Source organism: Haliotis rufescens, unplaced genomic scaffold (genome assembly GCF_023055435.1).
Source record: "Haliotis rufescens isolate VD_foot unplaced genomic scaffold, xgHalRufe1.0.p SCAF_3, whole genome shotgun sequence".
Lineage (NCBI taxonomy): Eukaryota > Metazoa > Mollusca > Gastropoda > Lepetellida > Haliotidae > Haliotis > Haliotis rufescens.
In genome coordinates, this window is record NW_025964001.1 from 67,625,143 (window position 1) to 67,649,164 (window position 24,022).

General features: G+C 41.7%; 2 protein-coding genes across 3 annotated transcripts in view; one reads left to right on the forward strand and one right to left on the reverse strand.

Annotated features, from left to right (window-relative positions):
* LOC124123857 (fibrous sheath-interacting protein 1-like) overlaps nucleotides 1-1,450 on the reverse strand; it is a 28,628-nt gene extending 27,178 nt beyond the window's left edge. The window contains exon 1 of one of the 2 annotated variants that reach the window (XM_048403333.1): nucleotides 1,259-1,450. In XM_048403333.1, coding sequence (XP_048259290.1) covers nucleotides 1,259-1,269 — 11 coding nt within the window. In that variant the 5' untranslated portion in view covers nucleotides 1,270-1,450. The remainder of the gene's footprint in view (nucleotides 1-1,258) is intronic. The other variant, XM_048403332.1, reaches the window with a different exon arrangement.
* Nucleotides 1,451-1,615: 165 nt separating this feature from the next.
* LOC124123858 (ribosomal oxygenase 1-like) lies at nucleotides 1,616-23,203 on the forward strand. The gene is made up of 18 exons (XM_046487044.2): nucleotides 1,616-2,060; nucleotides 4,409-4,555; nucleotides 6,036-6,258; nucleotides 7,222-7,466; nucleotides 9,868-9,995; nucleotides 10,788-10,887; nucleotides 11,517-11,630; nucleotides 12,086-12,192; nucleotides 13,383-13,490; nucleotides 14,014-14,048; nucleotides 15,323-15,417; nucleotides 16,889-16,972; nucleotides 17,898-18,002; nucleotides 18,739-18,880; nucleotides 19,953-20,076; nucleotides 20,738-20,837; nucleotides 22,178-22,264; nucleotides 23,055-23,203. The coding sequence occupies exons 1-18, from the start codon at nucleotides 2,013-2,015 to the stop codon at nucleotides 23,148-23,150; spliced, it is 2,088 nt and encodes a 695-aa protein (XP_046343000.2). The 5' UTR covers nucleotides 1,616-2,012; the 3' UTR covers nucleotides 23,151-23,203.
* Nucleotides 23,204-24,022: the final 819 nt, after the last annotated feature.

A 24,022-nucleotide genomic window follows, 5' to 3' on the forward strand; every position in this document is an offset into this window, starting at 1 on the left:
GATTGCATGGATAATACGATTACTACTCCCTTGTTGCAATCCATGTTTTCTAGTATAACCCTACACTTGTGTATTTGTCATCATTCACTTGATGCTCAGTTAATTAATTTATTACAGGTATAATAAATTAGTTGTAGCACCACTCAGATTACCTAATAAAGGTTCCAATTTGGCATTTCCTGTGTCTGGGGTAATTATTCAATCTAAATGCAGGTTAGAGGTGAGGTGAAATGTGTGTTATGTAATATACATGTGGCAGCCCAGCATAATAATACAGATTGACATATTTTTCAGTCAATTTGTAGAAAAACGGAACATTTAGGCATATGATAAATATCCTAAGTGAAAATTTTACACATTTTGACTGTAAAAATAAACACACGATAAAAATAAGCAATGCTTAGGTGAAATATTTACTTTGTGTTGCAAGTCAAAATAGTGTAAATAAAAATCACACAATTACCAAGCAAGTGACTTATCAAAACTTCGTCAGCATTACTGATGCTACCCACAAAGATACCTACATTTCCTTATTATTTCCAAAATTGTATTTCATTATGTTGATCAATGTGACCATACACCCTTATACTATCAATGTGACAAATGGGCTTACGAATGGTGCAGCACAGGTTGCGAACTAGTCTAGTCCCAAGGAATTGCTTTAGATCAGTGCCCCTTTAAGTTCATCAGCTGTGTTTACTGACCAAATAATATAAAATCCGAAAAAAGATTTTGTTCAGGCCCAGAAGGATCAGCAGATCTCTTTGATGAATTGGAACCTGAATTCAACGGCTCAAGGGATCTCTTTGATTGCGTAAGGAAATATTCTATGAATATTCATTTGCAATAATGAATAAACTTACTGTAGTGCGATTTATTTGAGCAAATCCAACCCCCTTTACCTGTTTTTTACTTCAAAATTTCAAAATGCCCCTTTACCACCCCGTCTTTTCCTTCACAATTTCTGGGCCCTATTCACTAGGTGCAGGAGGAAATGTTCTTTTGCAATAATGGAGCCAAACAATTTGGATAAAATGGACCAAGCATTTTGAAGAAACAAAACTGAGGCCATTGTCTCTATAATGACTAAATCCTGCACGTTATAAGCCCTATCTGTCAGTCTAAGGCCTTTCTCTCCATTTTTCTAGTTTGGTCATTTGAATCAAATTTAATGCTATCTTTCATTTTTAAAGTACTTGTTTTCATTATATAATGTTGAAAATTCCAAAAGTCAACAGTCAATGGGGACATTGTTTACCTAATTTCCATAGCAATGGCACATCTATCCGTAGATATCTGCACGTTGTTTGAATTAGATTCCTGTCCTGCTACACTAGAATGACGATGTACTGTTGCTGTTCCTCTTCGTGTAATATTTCATTAATTAGAACTTGATCATCATGAAACTGTGAGTATATCCAGAACGTAAACTATGTTGTTATAGTTTGGAAGACGGCCATTTTGGAATTCTCAGGTTATTTAAAAACTTGGAATGCACCGACAACTCGAAACATCATCGACTGTATGGGGGGTCGTCCTTAAATCCTGAACGGATTTTTATAGTAATATCAAATATATGCCCTTTATAACATTAGAGTGGTTTGATAACTAGGATAAAGTTAATAACAGGTAAAGGGCAATGCATATTTCATTTACGAGTTCAATATTTACTGCTTTACGTCTTCCGGTTAAAGCGTTTCCGGGTCAGGGGACGTTCATCCATGTGGTGTCTGAGGTCAACTTACGCACCTGTTGACAATTTTAACGGTAGATTGCTAGCAAAAGTAGCAAACAATAGAGGCCAAACATTATTTTTTTCTAACACAGATTTTTTGCATTCCGCGGAAGGTGAAAGTTGTGGTAAATTTGAAAACCGTCGAGGAGTAGTGAGTCAACTTTGCTGAGCGAGGCGAGGTAAAAAAATATTTGAAATTTCCCTCGCCGATGGCGATGACTGAAAATCGATAACGGCGGTGTAACAGTTCTCCCACGGAAGACATAAAACATAAACCATGAAGAAAGTGTCTGCATTTTCCATGTTTCATGCGAAAGGAAAAAAGGTAAGATTTCTGCATTTTATAGCAAAAATCGCGATCTTGTAATTTTCCATGGCCGCTGATGACAATTGACATGTTTACATCTAAACTTGTGTGTGTATGTATTGTACATGTTTTAGACTATGAGGCAAATGAAGAATTTAATTTCCAAGCAAAGAATATCAGATTCTGCACTTTACAATGAATGGGGAAGCATTGAAATCTGACACTGTCAAGATGTTGCATTAAAGGAACTTGATTTCTGTAAATACATTCTTGAGTACCCTATTTTCGAACAGCTATATTGATAGTGATTTATCACTTTATACTGTGAGGTGTGACATAATCCCAGCTTCCGACTTGACAGTGCACATGTCCAACATTGTGTTCATGTGAAGTACTGCATGTATACTTTTTAGAACAGTCCAATCTCATTAAAATCAGACCTTAGTTCTCGCTACCGCTGAACAAAGATCTAAGGACATCCCATTAGGGGTCACGTCAGAACGACCTATCGTCCGACCAATCAGAGCATCGCTAACCAGATTATGAAAGTGACAGTCAGAATATATCAATGTGAATTCTACTCAGGCATCCTCGAAAACTTAAACATGGTGTATTCCGAACGATAGTTACGGGTTTAACGACTGAATCCATACAATCTAGACCATCTATGAGCCATTACAGAATGTTCTTTTGTTCAGGTTTAAAATTGGTAATCAAGAATCCGTCAAAATATGTTTAGTCGCCAATTTGAAATAAGTGCTGTAACGCACGAGAAAGCTGCCTTCTGATTGGTCATTCCATTGGTTGGTCAAAGTTCTCCCAAGGTCGTTCTGACGTGACCCGTAATGGGATGTCCTCAGATCTTTGTTTAGCGGTAGCGAGAACTAAGATCTGATTTTAATGAGATTGAGAACAGTCCAACATCATTCAATATTTTGGTGCACATGTCATGAGGAAGAGTAAACATGTAAAATAGTGTGAACACTCTAATTTGACAAATATTCATATTTTGTTAATCGGTTTCAAACTTTCAATTATTATTGTAGTTTTGATGCCAACCAGCAAGATTTATGTTGAGAACAGCGCCAAAACACATTTGCATGTTCATTCGTGGAAACCCTGCTAAAGTCATGAAAGTACCAAACCAATCAGGTGTTCAAAAACAGTCCTGTTCGCACATGATGTCACTTAACACTGTTTAATAAACCTGTATTTTTATTGAACGGGTTATCTCTTCATGGGTGAGAGATAAATTGCCATACAAAATTGAGCACGTTTAGCAGCTGTTTAGGCTTAGCATACTAAACATGTACCAATTTTGTAAAGGTACTGAAACTGAGCCAGTGAACATCATGACCATGGCAACGTTTCTTTATTTAAACCTGCAGCATATGTAGTTGCAGACTATGCCAAAAATGTTTGAACCTACTAGCCTGAAATTGGCTTCATTTGTAGTGTTATTTTATGGTTTTTTATTTACATGTTATTCAAATGTTATTCCTAGAACAAAAAGAAGTTTACTAAACTGTGGACTAGTGAATAAGGTTGCAGACTAGTTGTATATCAAATTACACCTGCGACTATGATACGTGTTACGCCCACCCATGAGTTCATTTTTTAAAGTTTAAATTCTGCATGGATGTTAAAAAAATTATATTTTTGAAGTTTTGGAGACATTTTGCACTTGACAATTTGGCAGAGAAACACTTACCCTTAGGAAATATTCAAAAGTGAAAATGTGAGAAGTATGTCACAAATATTTGTAATATAAAAATCAGTTAACGATATATATATATATATATATAACAGCTCAGTTTGTTTTATTATGTGATAGTCTTCTACGTGCAACCTACTTCTAGTTCCATCCTGTCCATTAGATGATTTGGTTTACTCTGTGGAAATTATTACCGTATTCGACGTAATAAGCACCCAATGCACTCTCAAAATTAGAAATAAGGGGCTCTTATTAGAATATAATTTTGGTGAAAAAAACAGAGTTGAAAGATAAATTTCATGGTTTATGCTGACAGTCTGAAATGTTTATGTACGACAGATATATTTATCCAGAATTTGATTGCCGATAATTAAGGGTGCATATAGCACACTAGTGCGTATTATACGCGAATAAATTAGTCTTGTGTACATTGATCAGTCGGAAGGGGTACTAATTGAGATTGTTCACTAGCCAATATATTAGTAAATATCGTTGTGAGCGCTTATTAGAGCGGGGCGCTTATTACGTCAAATACGGAACATTATTTGCTATGGTTTGGTGTCTACGTGACCAGACATTAGGAGAGCATCACATGTTAAACATAAGGTCTACGGCTTGTATGCTCTTGTGCTAAGCATGCTCACTGTTGTAGACGAAGAGTGTGTTGGAGGATGTGGAGCCAAGCCCCGTGGTGAATGGTGACGAGGACAGGAAGATGTCACTGAGAAGAGCCGCCAGCACACCCGTCTCCCTCGACGACCAGAAGAAGGACAGTGCCACCAAGGGAAAAAAGTTCCTGGTATGTCAGCTCGTTTCAATTCCTTATCATGAACTTTACTAATCTCTAACTTTGTATGTAAAGAAATGTTTACATTATTACCATGGAATTTGTGTTGTAAGACTAAGAATTAGTCATTTGTATTGTTTGAATTCATGGTATATATTTGAATGTATATGCAGAGCTCCAGAACTTTTTGAACTAATGAGTTTTAACTCGAGGGTTTCTATTTTAATTGGGTTATTACATTTTTCATTGGGTAATCAATATTTTTTAACTCATCTATTGGGTTTTTCCCCAAAATTAGTGAACATTTTAAGATTTAAAAAAAATATGAAATACTGTTTTAAATAGCTCGGAAATTAGCTCTGTTGTACGTATGCCGAAAAAGCTTCATTGGGTATTTACACATGCTGTTTTTATACATTTGGGTTTTTCATTTAATGCATGCGTTTCTGTACGCAAGTTAATTGAAAGTATTTTGAATATTTTTGTGGATATTTTCCGCAAATATGCTGCTTATCTGTAGCTCTGTATCTGTCATCATATCTGTTGGTTTTATTGCTATGTTGTACGAGCTGTTTATCTGATCATTGTCTACAGTACAAATAAAGTGATTTCATGCTGAAACTGGCCAGGTGTCACTGTTGTGTCCTAATCTCATTCAAATCAGAATCTTAGATCTGAGGACATCCCATTAAGGGTCACTTCAGAACGACCTTTCATTAGACCAATCAGAGCGTCGCTTACCAGATCAGGAAAGTGACAGACAGAATGTGTTTTCTAATCATGCAACCTCAAAATATTTAACACAGGGTAATCTGAACGACAGTTACATGCTTTACGACTAAATCCATACAATCTAGGCCATCTATTAGCCATTCCAGAGTGTTCGGTTTTCAAGTTTTTAATTGAGCATTTGTCAAAATATGTTTTAGACATAGTCGCCAGTTTGAAACTAGTGCCTTAAAACACAAGAAAGCTGCCTTCTGATTGGCTAATCTGTTTCATTTTTGACAAGTCTACATATCTAGATAAACATATGTCATATAATTGTTAACTTTCATTGAGAAAATATCCTAAATCATGAAAAGCGTTTTCCATTTGCATAGTTATCCTTTGTTTACATTGGTTGTACAGCTCCACGTGCTGTCATCGCAGCCATACGGAGAGCTAGCGATACGGTAACTTTGATGTGTAAATATGTATTGTCATGCAACTCACTGTCGCAGTTGTAGTAGCAGATTTATATAATTCTGCAAAACAACATGTAAAGCGCCCCTAAATACTTGCATTAGTCTGTTCTATTCTGATTTCTGAAAAAGCGTGTTTGTTTTCCAACAAGAGAAAAATCCGGTCACGTGATATGCAGATTAGTCTGTGGCAGTGGTGTTATGCTGAGTCACCACTGCGCCGGAGTGTGTCATGTGTGGGTGATTCACTGTCCTGCTTACCATGCTTAGGGTTGATTATTATGGACGGACATCAATTCACTTTCCAGAAAGTCCTGAAGGGTGGAAGTTTGAGGGGCAGTATCAGGTCTGCTGGCAAGAGAAGACCCTCCATTCTCCGGGACCCACTGAACGACAGCCCATACGTGGCCAACAACGATGGCTGTGAACTGACGGCGATGAAACACAGCATGCCCGTCGCATCAGGTGGGAGCACTCTCAGTATCGACAGCATTGGCAGCATCAGCAGCAGGACAAAGAAATCTTCACCTGGTGAGACACCCCATCTTCCCGAGGCAAGGGAGTTATCTGACTGTAAAAGTCCTGTTTTTACCCTTGCCGAACTAGGTCAATGATGCCTAGTTTGACAAAAGTTGGTAGAACTCTTGACCCCAGCAGTGATAACTCACCGGATGCCTATGGTGTAATTCTTATTCTTTAAATGGCATTGTTATATACTTGTTACAACTGCTGCTCAATAAACTGTGTTTGTGTATATAGTCAAGTTGGTATTTCTGCTATCCAAAGTGTGGTGATTGTTGAAAGTCATTTTGTAGACATAAATGCGAAGTTTCATTTATGCGAACAAGACCACACACATTTTTCGCATTTAATTCAAACTTGCGTTAATTTCAAGATTTACAGTATTTTCAATGCAGTAATGTAAAACAAACCCGTATGACATTGGACCAGTGAAGATCCAGTGAAGAATAGGTCTTCAACAATCCATGCTTGCCGTAACAGGCGACTATGCTTGTTGTAAGAGGTGACAAACAGGATCGGATTGTCAGGCTCGCTGACTTGGTTGATGCATGTCATCGATTCCAAATGTGTGAATCGATGCTCATGATATCAATCACTGGATTGTCTCGTAAAGACTCGATTATTTATAGACCGTCGTCATATAGCTGGAATATTGCTGAGTGCGGTGTTAAATAACAAACAAACCCTATGACATTGGTCCTGTTTTCAGTAAAATGCATTCCCTCTCCACCCAGCCATAACATGAATTGGGAATTTATGTAATTCCAATTTGGGGGTGTTGACTGACATTTGTGGCAGACTTTGGGCTGAATATTAGCCTTTAATCAGGTCTAGGTAAATACCGGAGATTACTTAATAAATGTCACCCTGATATATAATAGCGTTTACTCACTGTTGATCATTCAATTGATGGCATCTGTGTTACAGATTATTCTTTCATTCGTCATTTCAACCCTGTCTGTTTTGTTTCAGAGAAAACATCAGCTGGTAAATGTAAGACCAACAGCAAGGGACAGTTGCCGAAGCCTGTGATTACCTCCCCTGTCAAAGGGGTCAGCCTGCCCCCAAAACCCCCCAAACAGAACACTCAGGCCAAGCAGGCAACAAAACGTAAAATGAGCTCCCCAGAACATGTGGAGAAAAAGAAAAAGAGAATGGAGAGCAGTCATCTGGATTCTGCAGACACATCACAAATCTCAGGAGTGACCGCTTTGCCAGTAAGACATTTTTAGCGTTTTCTGGTGAGTTGTGTCACTCTTTGGCTGAAATATTGCTGATGTGATGTTAATTTAAACTCAGTCTCTCTTATATCCTCTATGTCTACATGGTTCACATTTCGCTAGAACTTCACTAACCCCTAGATCCATTCCCGTGGTTCTTGTGATCGCAAATTACCCGCCCTTGATTTTTTATTAACATTTTACCTAATCAAACAGCGACATATGGGTAAGGGAGGTAACTTGTATTACCTAGAAACCAAAGCCACCGCCATTTTTAATAGACCAGAGGCGTGTTCAGGAGGGAGGGCTAACCGCGCGAGCGCATGCATGTACTTGCGATCGAGCCAGAGAGGTAATTCGCGAGTACTCGCCTTCCGTTCAGAAAGGCGTGATATTGCCTCACTGTACTCTCGCACGGTCGCTCCCCCTCCTGAACACACCTCTGAAGACATCCTTTCCATCAAAAAGATTTTGGGGGGCTTTCTCTTGCATGTCAGTCAGTGTTTCAATGTTGAAATTTGTTGCAAACACGATCATCATCAATGGGATTGGCCAACCTAACGTTGATACTGGTTTGTGGTTAGTAATTCCCATTCTGGTTGCTAAGTTAGACCTTGTAGTGTAGCCAATCAAATTGGCAAATTGGAAATCAAGGGCGGGTAATTTGAGATTGCGAGAACCATGGGAATGTATCCGGGGTTAGTGTTGGTTTACCGAAATGCAAGGATGTCATTCTACATGATCTAAATCTCTACACTGGAGTTAATCAACCCCTATATATATATTTAGTATTTGTAATCAAGTAGTTATTTAGAATGATTAGTAAACAACTTAGCTGACATCATTTTACAACCAGATTATGTTATTCTGAGCCATAATTCGAAAACCTTTCAATGTTTTTCAATCAAACTTGGCATATGCATTACTCATCAGCTGAACTGGTGCCTTTTGCTATTTTGAATTTTATCCAAATTTAATTTTTTACGTTTCCATGGAAACAATTTAGGCTTAGTCTAAAAAAAGTGCAGGGTTTGTGTCCGACCATAACTTCAAAACCTTTCAACATTTTTCACCAAAACTTCATCAGCTTAACTTGTGCCTTTTGCTGTCATCAAATCTTTCTAAATTTTATTTTGTTACATTTCCTTTTCAAACGGTTCTTAAACAATTCAGACTCTCAGACTAATAAATATTTTTGCATGAAACAATACATGTTCAATGGTCATATACTCAACGATTGCCTTTTCATATTTTTCAATTATTTTTTTAAAATATCTTGTGTTTCCATGGAAACAATTGGGACTTAGCCTCAAACAAGTAGTGTTTGTTTCCCGCCAAATCTCCACAGCCAATGAATATTTATGCATGAAACTATTATCTTTCCAGTCTAAAATTTGCCGTTATTATTTTGGGGATTTGCAAACACAATTGCGATAACAACCACAAATTAGTGTTAAAAAACATTTAGGGGCAGAGATGTTTTTGAGTAAAACCTCATTTTAGTTGATAAGTGTCGTTAGGCAACGTGAGGTCGTTATCAAATTACAGTGTCCCTCACCTTGCCTGATATTTTATGAGTTTATCAATTTGAACTATATTCCAGAATGTATAATTAAACAAATGAAACTGGTGACTTTTAAAGGTAGACACAGGGTTTTTCCTTGATTTACAAAGTAGGCCTCAAGGGGGACCCCCAATAATTAACTGTAAGGGTCCCTTCAGGCAATATGGGGGTCTTGTAAAGTAAAGAAATGATGTAGTGTACTGTACTTTTTGATACCCCGGTAATTATCCCCCGCCCAACAAAGTTGGCGGGGGATATAGAAACGGGCTCCGTCTGTCTGTCCATCCGTCACGCTTTGTTTCGTTTCCGGAGCATAACTGATAAACCGTTCAATATTTTTTCATCAAACTTTGAAGGTTTGTCAGGTACATGCTGAACTGGTGCCTTTTGCTATTTAGAAACTTTTTTATATGTTTCCATGGCAGCAAGATGGACTTAGGTTCCAAACTCTTTTTTTTTTTACAATTTCCATGACAAGTTCCACCTCGGTTAAAAAAGGTTAAGGTTTGTTTAGATTTAATTATGTCATAAATTCTGCAACAGGGGCGGGGGATATAGCCATGTTAGTGGCAAACTCTTGTTACTTTAGACTAAGAGCCTGGAATGAATCAATGATCATGCGGGCAGTGGTCATGATTGATGGATGAAATAACAGACACCCATAACTGCTCTTAGTTGAATTGCTGTAAGTACAATGAATATGATTGAGCATCACTGTTTCCGTTCTCTACATTTGTGCGTTGCGTAAAACCCTGGTAGACAATCCTTGACCTTTGGGCTCGGTGCTTTGTATTCCTGTTTGGCCCGTCTGATGTAGATAGTCTTCCCCTGCAGGAGGCAGACGGCACTGAGGACGAGGAGCCTGCAGCACGGCGCCTGCCATACATGTACGACAGTGGCGAGCAGGCCAAGAAAACATTCGAATGTCTCATCCATCCCCTCACCACAGACAGGTTCTTTAGGTGAGATTTTTCCTCGACTTGAAGCAGAATATATCTCCAGGACTCCAGTGTTGCCTGGTGTCCGTGTACCTCCTGAGTGGATGGTGTGATTCATCCTTTCAGAAAGCGACATGCTTGTTCTGCTGTGTCATCATACACAATCTGTGTCATCCTTAACTTTCTGTTTGGTAGGTCACCATGATTGTTTAGAGATTAAGAAAATGGATGGTGGTTGTGACCTTATTGATTAAAAGCCAACAGTGAAAATAGTTTGTCACATGGTTGTGCAGAGTTGCGTCCCTTGGGCACACCCAGAAACCTATGATTGTGGGTTCGAATCCCGGTTCGCCCTGATTATATTTCTAGGTTTGTCAGCACCATACCCGTGCTCGTGGGTTTCACCGAAGTGGTATCACTTCGGACTTTCCACCCACATTAAGCTGACACTCCGAGATATAACTGGAATACTGTTGAAAGCAGCGTTAAACCCAACTCACTCACTTGTCCGTCACAAACTTGGTTATAAAGCTGAAATGTTGCTTAAACAACATCTGTCACTATTTATATGAAAGTTTGCTGTTCAAGGTTAAAATCTTAACCCACCTAACTCACTTCAGCAACAATCATTCACTCACTCATTCAGGTTTTGGCCGTGATAGACAGATGTGATTCTGTCTTGTTTCTTGCAGAGCTTACATGTTGTAGCCAAATGTTTCACGCATGCTCTGTTTACTGTTCCCAGTAAACATCAACACAAAGATTGCATACCTTCCTACTCTTGTATCATGTCCTTCACACCGTTCTATCCTGCAGTGAGTTGTGGGAGAGGAAGCCGTTGCTGGTGAAGCGCCACATTCCACATTATAATGACGGCTGGTTCACCACGTCCGAACTTGACAGGATACTACGTGAGGTCAGTCAGTTTGTCTGGTAACAGTGCAATATTTTTTAGAAATTCTTGTGAATTTAAACATGCAGACAACTTAGAATTTGCCACACTTTCCATGGGGGTATAATTCTGCCATTTTGCTCAATCAGATTCCACCTCTCATGTCACTTGCATTTTCTTCAAACAAAATGGCGTTGCCCAGTCAAGACAATCTGATCGATGATCAAGATCTATATTGTAATAAAACAGGTCTTACCTTGTGAAGTGCATCAGATCACGTGAGCACCTTGAATATAAACATGAAAAGGCTAGGAAAATATCTATCGACGCCCAGTTGGCGGTACACTATGCATTGACTCAGTCAGCTGAAATATAGCTCCATAATTCCAACCTAGTTCGTCAAGGGTGGAAACTTGACTTTTCAGTCAGTTGACGCCCTTGCCTCGTAAAGATGGTTGTTGTTAGGGATGTAGCATCAGTGTCCTGTGAAAAATGAAGAGATTGGCCACGGTTACTGCCTCATGTTGCACATGCATGGTAGTGTGGGATGTACAGACAGGGGATCAGGAGCCTAGTTTGAAGGCATACACTTGAATTTGTCACTCCTGTAAATATTCTTTTCAAAATCCAAGTAAACTTTTTCTATTCTGCAGGAAAATATCCAGTTTGGTGTGAATCTAGATGTGACAACTTTTGAGAAAGGGGTACGAGAAACACACAACATTGCTGGACGAGCGTACGCCCCGGTTGTGTGGGACTACTACCAGGTGAGTGATGCTCTCATATTGTTTGTTTGTTTTTTTGACGCCACACTAACCATTATTACAGCTGTATGATGGCAGTCTGTAAATTATCCAGTATGGCCCAACAATCCAGTGATTGACATCATGAGCATCGATCTACGCAGTTGGGATACAATGACATGCATCAACCAAGTCAGCGAGCCTCACCACCCAATCCTGTTAGACCATGTATCTATATCATTATGACAATGTATGTTTGAATTGTCATTTGAAGGTGATACAGTGTTTGTGATAACTAACCAGCTGTTGCACAGGGGTGGGCGCTTATCCTAGTGGTTAAAGCATTTGCTCGTCACACCAAAGAACCGGGTTCAATTCCTGACATGGGTACGATGTGTGAAGCCCATTTCTGGTGTCCCCCGTCATGATATTGCTAAAAATGGCGTAAATCCGTATTGACTTTCTCACTTGTATTGCAGAATGGCTGTTCCGTGAGGCTGCTAAATCCCCAGTCCTATTCCCGGAATGTGTGGAAACTCCTGGCCATATTGCAGGAGTACTTCGGTTGCTGTGTGGGGGCTAATGTGTGAGTATTGATTCAGTCAAGTGTTAGATGAGAGAGCTGGTGTGGTGGACTGTCTTCTACCTGATCTACATCTTCCCGAGGCAAGGGAGTTAACTGACTATAAAAGTCCAGTTACCACCCTTGCCGAACTAGGCTGGTATTATGGAGTTACATTTTGGCTGGACTGACGAGTCTATGCATAGTCCAATCAAAATCGCGCACCGAAATCAAAATCCGGTTCGTATACTGACAAGCAGATTTCGGTCGATTGCAGGATTTGCAAAGCATGTGCACTGCTAACTCGTTGTCAACATATATTTTCGAAATCTTTTCATGTTTTTAATCAAGGTGCTCACGTGATTTGATGCATTTTGCGATGTAAGACTCGTTTTATCACAATATAGATCTTGATTATCAATCAGATTGTCTTGACTGGGCGCCGCCGTTTTGTTTGAAACAAATGCAAGTGATACGAGATGTGGAATCTGATTGGTCCATAGGAGAGGCATAGACGGGACATAACTCGTAATAGCCACTGGCGGCGCTCTGATCGAGCCCAGGAATTCCAGCCTAGTTCGGCAAGGGTGGAAACTGGACTTTTAAAGCCAGTTAACTCTCTTACCTCAAGAAGATGCCTGATCTATGGCTACGATCTCAGGGGTGAAGAACATATCTGAAGGGCACGGGGCAATTGTTGACCAACTTTTTAGTGTCACTTGCCACGGTTGATGATCTTGGTTTTATTTCTGCCTTGCCAACCATACCCTATAATGTTTCATTGCCATGGTGACCAAAGCAAACTTGGACTTCTCGCATGACCCCATTATTGAGACAGAATTTTCTGCTCACATTATGAAACTTCTACTACGCAACATCACACACATGCACTTACAATACAAACAGATATCCTGCATGGACTTAGCAGGACATAGATCAGGGTGCCATTGTACAAAGCAATCTTAGCACTAAGGTGGTCATAACTCCCATACCTTAACACAGACTGACGACAGTCATGGTGCTTAGGTTGTTTTGCACCAAGGTACATTATGTCTTCAGCAGGCACTGTTTCTATGGTAACCATATTGTACACGGACTGAACTTTGGGCGATGTTAATGTTAGACTAGTTCAGGCAAGGACTTCTTGAATGGAGAACACATTCACATCTTGATTGTTTTTTTGCAATAATAAAAAACTGCTTGCTTTGATGCAGGTATCTGACCCCCCCAGGGACACAGGGCTTTGCTCCTCACTACGATGATATAGAAGCCTTTATTCTGCAGCTGGAGGGGAAGAAACACTGGCGGCTCTACAGTCCCAGGTAACCACGGCAACTCAGGTGGTAATGTAACTCAGAGGCTAGAAACACTCGCAACTCACCAGTTCCAGGTTACCATGACAACTCTTGTGGTAGAAACACTGGCAGCTACAGTCCCAGGTAACCATGGTTACTCAGATGGTAGAAATACTGGCGAAGGTGCTTGTTTGCTGAGACAGAATTGTGGGGAAATTATTGGGGAATGTCCTACATTATTCTGGGAAATACTGGCGATTTACCAGTCCAAGATAACCATGGCTACTCAGATGGTAGAAACACTGGCAACTCACCAGTTCCAGGACACCATGGTTACACAGCTGGTAGAATACTGATGACTCATGAGTCATGGTAACTCAGCTGTTAGACACTGGCATTTAATCTTACAGTAATTCACAGTAGAAACCAGTGTCTGTAAGGTCCTCTTCATGTGAAGAATCTATTCATGAAATCAGTAGGTAACTTCAGTTATCGTCATGGTAATAGTTCCTAACATGTAGCATTAAGTTTATTAAATTTTCTCTTTCAGAAACAAGTCAGAAGTGCTGCCAAGGCTTTCAAGTTGTAAGTTATAGTATCTACTCAAGCTGGTTTTAAGTAGAATTTTAATTAAGTTCAAAATGATAATACAATCTCATTGTCTTTTGTTTGTGGTTTGTTTGTTGTTTAATGCCGCACTCAGCAATATTCCAGCTATATGGCAGCAGTCTGTAAGTAGTTGAGTCTAGACCAGACAATCCAGTGATTGACATGATGAGCATCAATCCACGCAATTGGGATACGATGACATGCAACAACCAAGTCAGCGAATCTGACCAACCGATCCTATTAGTCACCTCTTACGACAAGCATGGGTTGTTGAAGACCTATTCTACCCTGGCCTTTACTGGTCTAATCTCATTGTCGACTTATGTGTCTTAGAAGAATGAAAATTGTACCAACTCGATTACCCCTGGATATGCTAGACCATACTAAATTCCTTTGATGATCTTTGCTTAGGACAACAACAAAGAATAGAGATCATAGAGATATTTGTATGTATACAGGGTAACAATAACTGTATTTAAATATTGCACAACCCCTTATGACCAAAGACTATGATATATGGTAAACCTCTGAATTCCAACATACAGTTCTATCCTATATAGATGGCCACCCCAGAGCTAAACACATATAGTAAATGAGTCCCAAGACTTGTGACAAATTTAAAGATAATGATTTAGGCTATGCTACCAACTTGTTGTCTGGGTGAGAGGGTGCTGCATTCCTTGTTGTATTAGTTGTCATAGATGACAATAAGATGTCACAATGGCTGCCATGTCTTTCAGTGTATCAGATGAGAATGAGAAACCTTGTCTTGTTTACTTGTCTCATAATTTGTTCGTTTCTGAGCTGGGTCCACAAACAATCTTAGTGCTACGTCAATCCTAACTCCCATACTTTAGCATGGACTTACGATGGTCGTAGCACTAAGATGATCTGAACTCCATACTTTAACATAGACTTACGATGGTCGTAGCACTAAGATGACCTTAACTCCATAGTTTAACATAGATTTACGATGGTCGTAGCACTAAGATGATCTGAACTCCATAGTTTAACATAGACTTAAGATGGTCGTAGCACTAAGATGACCTTAACTCCATACTTTTACATAGACTTACGATGGTCGTAGCACTAAGATGACCTTAACTCCATAGTTTAACATAGATTTACGATGGTCGTAGCACTAAGATGATCTTAACTTCCATACTTTAACATAGACTTACGATGGTCGTGTTGTGCAATTGGACTCTTAACATGATGTCCTGTACTGATGCTGTGTCTGCTGCTTGCAGTCAATCTGAAGGAGGAGGATGTAGGGGAGCCCATCCTGGACGTGTTGCTGGAGGCGGGGGACATGCTGTACTTCCCCAGGGGCACCATACACCAGGTGAGTCAGGGGCACCATACACCAGGTGGGTCAGGGGCACCATACATCAGGTGGGTCAGGGGCACTATACACCAGGTAGGTCAGGGGCACCATACACCAGGTGGGTCAGGGGCACCATACACCAGGTGGGTCAGGGGCACCATACACCAGGTGGGTCAGGGGCACCATACATCAGGTGGGTCAGGGGCACCATACACCAGGTGGGTCAGGGGCACCATACATCAGGTGGGTCAGGGGCACCATGCACCATGTGGGTCAGGGGCACCATACACCAGGTAAGTCAGGGGCACCATACATCAGGTGAGTCAGAGGCACCATACATCAGGTGGGTCAGGGGCACCATACACCAGGTGGGTCAGGGGCACCATGCACCATGTGGGTCAGGGGCACCATACACCAGGTGGGTCAGGGGCACCATGCACCATGTGGGTCAGGGGCACCATACACCAAGTGGGTCAGGGGCACCATGCACCATGTGGGTCAGGGGCACCATACACCAGGTAAGACAGGGGCACCATACATCAGGTGGGTCAGGGGCACCATACACCAGGTGGGTCAGGGGCACCATACACCAGGTGGGTCAGGGGCACCATACACCAGGTAAGACAGGGGCACCATACACCAGGTAAGACAGGGGCACCATACATCAGGTGGGTCAGGGGCACCATACACCAGGTAAGACAGGGGCACCATACACCAGGTGGTTCAGGGGCACCATACACCAGGTGAGTCAGGGGCACCATACATCAGGTGGGTCAGGGGCACCATACATCAGGTGGGTCAGGGGCACCATATATCAGGTGAGTCAGGGGCACCATACACCAGGTGGTTCAGGGGCACCATACATCAGGTGGGTCAGGGGCACCATACATCAGGTGGGTCAGGGGCACCATACACCAGGTGGGTCAGGGGCACCATACATCAGGTGGGTCAGGGGCACCATACATCAGGTGGGTCAGGGGCACCATACATCAGGTGGGTCAGGGGCACCATACACCAGGTGGGTCAGGGGCACCATGCACCAGGTAAGACAGGGGCACCATACATCAGGTGGGTCAGGGGCACCATACACCAGGTGGGTCAGGGGCACCATACATCAGGTGGGTCAGGGGCACCATACACCAGGTAAGACAGGGGCACCATACATCAGGTGGGTCAGGGGCACCATACATCAGGTGGGTCAGGGGCACCATACAACAGGTAAGACAGGGGCAGCATACACCAGGTGGGTCAAGGGCAAAGGGAGGGGAATAGACCTGGCCTGATACATGACTACTATGCGAAAGAATTGGCTGGTCCTTAACTTCTTTTGAGTAGTAAATAAGTGACATACTATTCAAAACGGCATTACACCCAAATCTCACTCCCTTTAGGCGATTCCTTTGTTTTTCAATGTAGAAAACCAACATCCTCCTCAAGTAGTATGTGACTAGGTTAATGCTGTTGTGATGTGACCTTGCCCTTGTTTCAGGGCCGCACCACGGACGACGAGCACTCCCTGCATATCACTGTGTCAAGCTACCAGAAGAACACGTGGGGGGACCTCATGGAGAAGGTTTGTGTGACACACTTGTAGTGGGGGGTCATGGTTGTGTGTGTAGTGGGTGGGTGCTACTAAATGTTTGCATTCTTCAGAAAAACACAGCTGCAGATTGTGTGTTCAGTACTGGTACAGTGAAGCCCACTTGTGGATGTGTGTCATCACCCGGACAAAAAGCCAATAATGTTTAGTTTGTTTGTGTGTTGTTTAACGCTGCACTCAGCAATATTCCAGAGATGGCGGCCTGTAAATAATCATCTCTGGACGAGACAATCCAGTGATTGACATCATGAGCATCGATCTACGCAATTGGGATCGATGACATGCATGAATCAAGTCAGCAAGTCTGACTACCCGATCCAGTTTGTTGCTTCTTGCGACAAGCACAATCTTCTGTTAAGCCAATGATGAGTAATTTGGTGTTCACAATGGTTACCCCAGACGGTGGACTGTTAGCTCCGTAATAACAGGATTACATTAACTAATACTAAGAGTTGAAAACACTTTGCTCAGCAGTCTATTCAAGACTGAGGTACGAGACCCTGTCATGAATTCCATGTCTTTGATTGCAACCACCTCCGTGGTCAAATGGTAGAGCGTCCGCCCGGAGAGCGGAAGGTCCACGGTTCGATCCCCGGCCGCGTCATACCAAAAGACGTTAAAAGATGGTACTAGTTGTTACCCTGTCTGGTTCTCGGCATTAAGGGGCTAAAACAAGGACTGGTCGGCTCGGAGTCAGTATAATGTGCCTGAGTGGGGTATTCATGTTAAACTGTAACATGGTATCTCAGTGAGCTAGCACTATAAATCGGCATCAGTCCGGACTAGTACAAGCAGCCACACAAACACACACATGTACATGCACGTCGCTATATAAGTGCAATAATTTTTGACGCGACATTAAACCCCATTTCACCACCATCATCATCTTTGATTGCAGCTGATGCCACAGGCACTCCAGATGGCGATTGAAGATAATGTAGAGTTTAGGAAGGGACTGCCAAGGGAATACCTCAGCTATATGGGCGTGGCCAACTCTGATAAGGTGAGTAATTATCTGTTGACGAGTTATTAAACCACCCCTCAAACTCAGAGTATATGTGAAAACGTACAGTGTTCGAAATTCAGTGTGAACATCATAGGTTCTTGTCATGGGATAATTAAAAATATCAAGGATCCCAAGATACTTTCGCTTGTCAGATACCAGAACTGTTGGCTCGTTTCATAAATTTAGTATTACAAGGGAGTTTAGTATTTGTTTTTTTACTTGCCATTTATAACTTCTTCTTTTTTTAATTTCACTGTTGTGTGTGAATAGGCAGGCATCTATGCAATCACAGCATAATCTGATTGAGTTTTAATGAATAATAATTCAAACGCGTCAAAAGTTAACGACATGTATTATTTAATACCACACAACTGCCTGCCTTAGGAATTCAGTGGTCCGTACCACTAAGCTATCATAGTGCTTAAGTAATCGTAACTCCCATACTTTAACATAGACTTACGACTGTCGTGGCGCTACGGTCGCCTTGTGGAAAAGGTCCCTGCACAACAAAGTTTACAATCACGTCTCAATACCCTATGACGTAGTGATCACGGGCTGAAATTTCAGGTCGTTAAATTTGATACGCAGTAGTATTCTTGGCACAATATCAGTGATGATGTGATGATTATTGCATCGTCACCAGGAGAGTCCCGAGAGGAAGGACTACTTTGTTTCGTAGTAGTATTCTTGGCACGATATCAGTGATGATGTGATGATTATTGCCTCTCACCAGGAGAGTCCCGAGAGGAAGGACTTCCTGAAGAAGATGGAGCAGCTGATGATGTCCATGTTCAAGTACGCCCCCGTCGACGCCTCCTGCGATCAGATGGGGAAGAAGGCCATCCATGACGCCCTGCCCCCTCTGCTGTCAGAAGGTTTGCTAATCCATGTAGAGATTCCAAAACCAAATATTTCCCCACCAACCATCAGACAAGTGACTTTGGGATAACAACTGCTCCATAGTGTGGATTGTAACGGAACATCACCATTGGAGACCATATCTCAGATTTGAGACGGCACCATTTGACAAAGCAATTGTTATGCTAAGACGATCGTAACTACCATAATTACAACAGTTAGATCACTATGAATGCTATGGAGCGATGGCAAATTGTTGGACTTTTGCCTGTAGCCTAATTCTAACAATGGTTTATCTCTTCTGGGTTCAATGTGTTTCAAGAGCCTGTAATATTTTTTGTTTGTTTTGTTGTTGTTGTTTAAGTCGCACTCAGCAATATTCCAGCGTTATGACGGCGGTGTGTAAATAATCGAGTCTGGACAACCCAGTGACATGAGCATCGATCCACGTAATTGGGATACGATGGCATGCATCAACCAAGTCAGCGAGCATGACGACCCGATCCCGCTTGTCGCCTCTTATGACAAGCAAAGTCACTTTTTACAGCAAGCATAGGTTGCTGAAGACCTATTTTTTGTTTGTTTTGTTGTTGTTTAAGTGGCACTCCGCAATATTCCAGCTATATGATGGCTTTGTGTAGATAATCAAGTCTGGACCCTGACTGTCGCCTGTAATAAAGCTAGTCTTGCTTACCATTACAGTGGTGCTATAACACTTGTAGTACTACAAGCCCAAAGCTATCCTACCACACAGATTTTACTGGCCCATGAGACACATTATCTCAGTCGGACTAATGGTTGAAGCTTTTGTGAAACTACTTACTTGTAAACACCTGAGACTTTGCTTGATTAAATCCTGACAACTTGTCACCATGTTGTGACGTGAACATTCTGATAATCTTGTATGTGTATAGAAACATTATTGGTACGTTGGTCTCTTATCAAAATGAAAATGTTTATGGTGGTATGAACACTCTGTGATGCATACGACTCTTGCTTATTGCTGCATGTGTACATGTATAGGGGAAATAAATAATTTTAAAAAATACTTTAAAAAAATGTTCTGACACGAATGTGTTCTGTTGCTAGAGGAGAAGGCGTGCAGCATCCATGGGACGGGGGAGAGATGGGACAAGGGGCAGCAGCGTGTCGTGTGTACGGTGGAGCTCGACCCCGATACACACATCAAGATCATCCGCAGAGGCGTCATCAGGTCAGGCTTCATTCACAGATGTAAAATAATTACAGCAGATTTAAGGGGGCAAGGGTGGCCCAGTTGTCTAAGGTGCCGTGATTCGCTGTGCAGAGTTGCGTCCCTTGGGCACACCAGAAACATATGATTGTGGGTTCGAATCCCGGTTCGCCCCGATTATGTTTCTAGGTTTGTCAGCACCTTACCCATGCTCGCGGGTTTCACCGAAGTGGTAAACGTCTGAGACCTGCATAACTTTGGGCTTTCCTCCCACATTAAGCTGACACACCGTGATGTAACTGGAATACTGTTAAAAGCAGCCTTGAACCCAACTCACTCATTCACTCACTGAAAGTAACAGGTTTTCTTTCATGAAACTGCACACACAAAGACCAGGTTGTCAACCAGTGCCTTTTGCTATTTAGGGATTTTTAGAATTTATATATTATTTTTCCATTTCCATGCCAACAAGTTCATTTTGGTTTGTAAACCTGACATAGAAATACAAAGTTTTGAATCCCAATTCCATGGTATTGTCTTGATAGCTGAAAAGGTCTTGTATACAGACAGATAGATTACATCGAAGTTGGACTTAAAGTAACAGTCAAATGATTTGTTCTTTCAAATTTTTGGGGGTGGGGGAAATTTGTCATCTTCTGATGACTCTTGTTTTAAATTGCAGACTGGTGACGGAAGAGGACCAGGTTCGAATCTACCACTGCCTTGAGAACAGCCGTGTTTACCATGGAAACGAACCACAGTTCATAGAGATACTTGCAGAGGTAATGTAAATGAAGTTGAATATGGGTAGTACTTGGATGGTTGAATGTTGGCGGTACTTGGATGGTTGAATGTTGGCAGTACTAGAATGGTTGAATGTGGGCAGTACTTGGATGGTTGAATGTTGGCGGTACTTGGATGGTTGAATGTTGGCAGTACTAGAATGGTTGAATGTGGGCAGTACTAGAATGGTTGAATGTTGGCAGTACTTGGATGGTTGAATGTTGGCAGTACTAGAATGGTTGAATGTGGGCAGTACTTGGATGGTTGAATGTTGGTGGTACTTGGATGGTTGAATGTTGGCAGTACTAGAATGGTTGAATGATGGCAGTACTATAATGGTTGAATGTTGGCGGTACTAGAATGGTTGAATGTTGGCAGTACTAGAATGGTTGAATGTTGGCAGTACTAGAATGGTTGAATGTGGGCAGTACTCGAATGGTTGAATGTTGGCGGTACTTGGATGGTTGAATGTTGGCAGTACTATAATGGTTGAATGTGGGCAGTACTAGAATGGTTGAATGTTGGCGGTACTTGGATGGTTGAATGTTGGCAGTACTAGAATGGTTGAATGTGGGCAGTACTTGGATGGTTGAATGTGGACAGTACTTGGATGGTTGAATGTGGGTGGTACTTGGGTGTTTGAATGTTGGCATTACTTGGATGGTTGAATGTTTGCGGTACTTGGATGGTTGAATGTGAACAGTACTTGGATGGTTGAATGTGGGCAGTACTTGGATGGTTGAATGTGGACAGTACTTGGATGGTTGAATGTTGGCGGTACTTGGATGGTTGAATGTTTGCGGTACTTGGCTGGTTGAATGTGAACAGTACTTGGATGGTTGAATGTGGACAGTACTTGGATGGTTGAATGTTGGCAGTACTAGAATGGTTGAATGTTTGCGGTACTTGGATGGTTGAATGTGAACAGTACTTGGATGGTTGAATGTGGACAGTACTTGGATGGTTGAATGTGAACAGTACTTGGATGGTTGAATGTTGGCGGTACTTGGATGGTTGAATGTGGACAGTACTTGGATGGTTGAATGTGGACAGTACTTGGATGGTTGAATGTTGGCGGTACTTGGATGGTTGAATGTGGGCAGTACTTGGCTGTTTGAATGTTGGCATTACTTGGATGGTTGAATGTTGGCGGTACTTGGACGGTTGAATGTGGGCGGTACTTGGATGGTTGAATGTGGGCAGTACTAGAATGGTTGAATGTGGGCAGTACTTGGATGTTTGAATGTGGGCAGTACTTGGATGGTTGGTAGTGAGTACTGTAAAATTAATAATAACCATTTTGTATCCATATTTTTATGATATTTTCTTCCATTGTTAGGCTGCTCCAGCGGTGGAATACCTCATCCATGCGTATCCCGAATATATCTCCATCGACAGTCTCCCGCTCGACAATCTGCAGGACCGGGTAAGCTTATATATAAACCTTTTGTGACGTAACTCTACTGTGTGAGTAGGTTCTTTAACATGTTGATAAACTGTGAATGTAGTCATTGACCAGGAAACCCCAGGCATTCCCAGAATTCCTCCTATTTTTTCTAGTATTTCTTTCATTTTGACGGGTAGAAGTTCAATACAAGCCTCTTCCTCAGCCTTGACTAAAAATGTAATCCAAGGGCATCGGGATATTGGTTCGGGCCTTCGGCCTTCGGGCCTCCCCAATATCCCTCTGCCCCGGGCTTACATTCTCAGTCAAGACGTCGGAGTCAGTGTTTATCCTTTACTAAACAACTCACTTTCCAGGAAGCGGTAAACATAGAAAAGTAGGTTCACTTCTGTTTTGTTGGAGTTCACTATGTGTGCCAAGTGGCGGTTTGAATTGGATTGATTTTGTAGTTTGAAACCAGTTTGTAAATGGTGTTTCACATGTTCAGTGATATGATTTATTCTTAATGAAATCCATGGGTTTAGGCCTACATTTTCTACATATAAGTGCTACGCAACGTTGAATGTGACTTTAAACCCGATTTCACCTCACCTCACCTCACCTCACCTCACCTCACCTCACCTCACCTTGCTTCAGCTTCAAACTCATCAAACAGTTTATTACTTTGTATCAGCTGGGTCCTTGTAGGCTGGTTGATGTTTCTATCAATATCCACATGCACAGCCGCTCTCCTCTTTCAGGACATGTCAGGTACCAACCGCTTCAGGAGGTATCTCTGGCGTTACTTACATTAGTCTGTGTTAACTTCCAGATTGACATTGCCCGGGACCTGTACGAGAGAGGACTTCTGATCACTGGGGACCCACTGGAGCCTCTGTATGAGGAGAGTGAGGGGGAGCAGAGCTAGCAGCAGCAGCAGCACCATCAGCACCACCAGCACCAGCACCATCAGCAGCACCAGCACCATCAGCAGCATCAGCAGCACCATCATCAGCAACAGCAGCAGCAGGGAGAGGAGGAATCATATGCTGAACATGGGATGCAGTGATTCATTGGGATGCAGTGATTCAATGGGATGCAATGATTCATTGGGATGCCATCATATTTTACCTGACAGTTCGATATGCAATAAGTTTGGATCTGTTTGAATCATTTTTAGATTTAATTTCATAGGGGAAATTATCTGTTATTAAGATATACAAATGGCATCAAATAGTCCAAACCCTGAATCCATGTTTGTAGCTGACATATGAATACTGTTTAATGTTAATTAATAGCCAGCAAGGTTCTGTTCTCAGCTGACAATGTATCAAGACATGTATCATATACTGAGGGAAACAAATAAGGGAACACATGAAAGTACACATTCCTGTATTCTTTTCCAGGTTTCTTAGCATGCTTTGAGTTGCTCCGTTGGTGAAAATCTGGAAATAAATAAAGGAACAATGCGATGAAGTGGTGTTCCCTTATTTGTTTCCCTCAGTATATATCATATGTGTGTTGTGTGTACATTGTGTAGACTGTACGCTACTGTGTCCTTCCGTTACATGGCGACATGCCCTGTACAGGACTAAACTGCTCTGTGTTGTATTGATATTGCATCTGACCAAGATAACATGGGTCTAGAAGTGTTTGCCAAATGGCTGACAATATATAGGCGCATGAGCAGTCATTTAAATCAGATCTTAGTTCTTGCTACTGATAAACAAAGATGTGAGGACAACCCATTACAGGTCATGTCAGCACGACCTTTCACTGACCAATCAGAGCGTAGCTTAT

What these genes read in the sequence shown, in the direction of transcription:
- LOC124123858 (XM_046487044.2), top strand. Translation starts at nt 2,013, where the DNA reads ATGAAGAAAGTGTCTGCATTTTCCATGTTTCATGCGAAAGGAAAAAAG. An exon ending in GACAAAGAAATCTTCACCTG is followed by an intron (nt 6,259 to 7,221) that starts GTGAGACACCCC and finishes GTTTTGTTTCAG; the next exon opens with AGAAAACATCAGCTGGTAAA. An exon ending in TCATAGAGATACTTGCAGAG is followed by an intron (nt 20,838 to 22,177) that starts GTAATGTAAATG and finishes TTCCATTGTTAG; the next exon opens with GCTGCTCCAGCGGTGGAATA.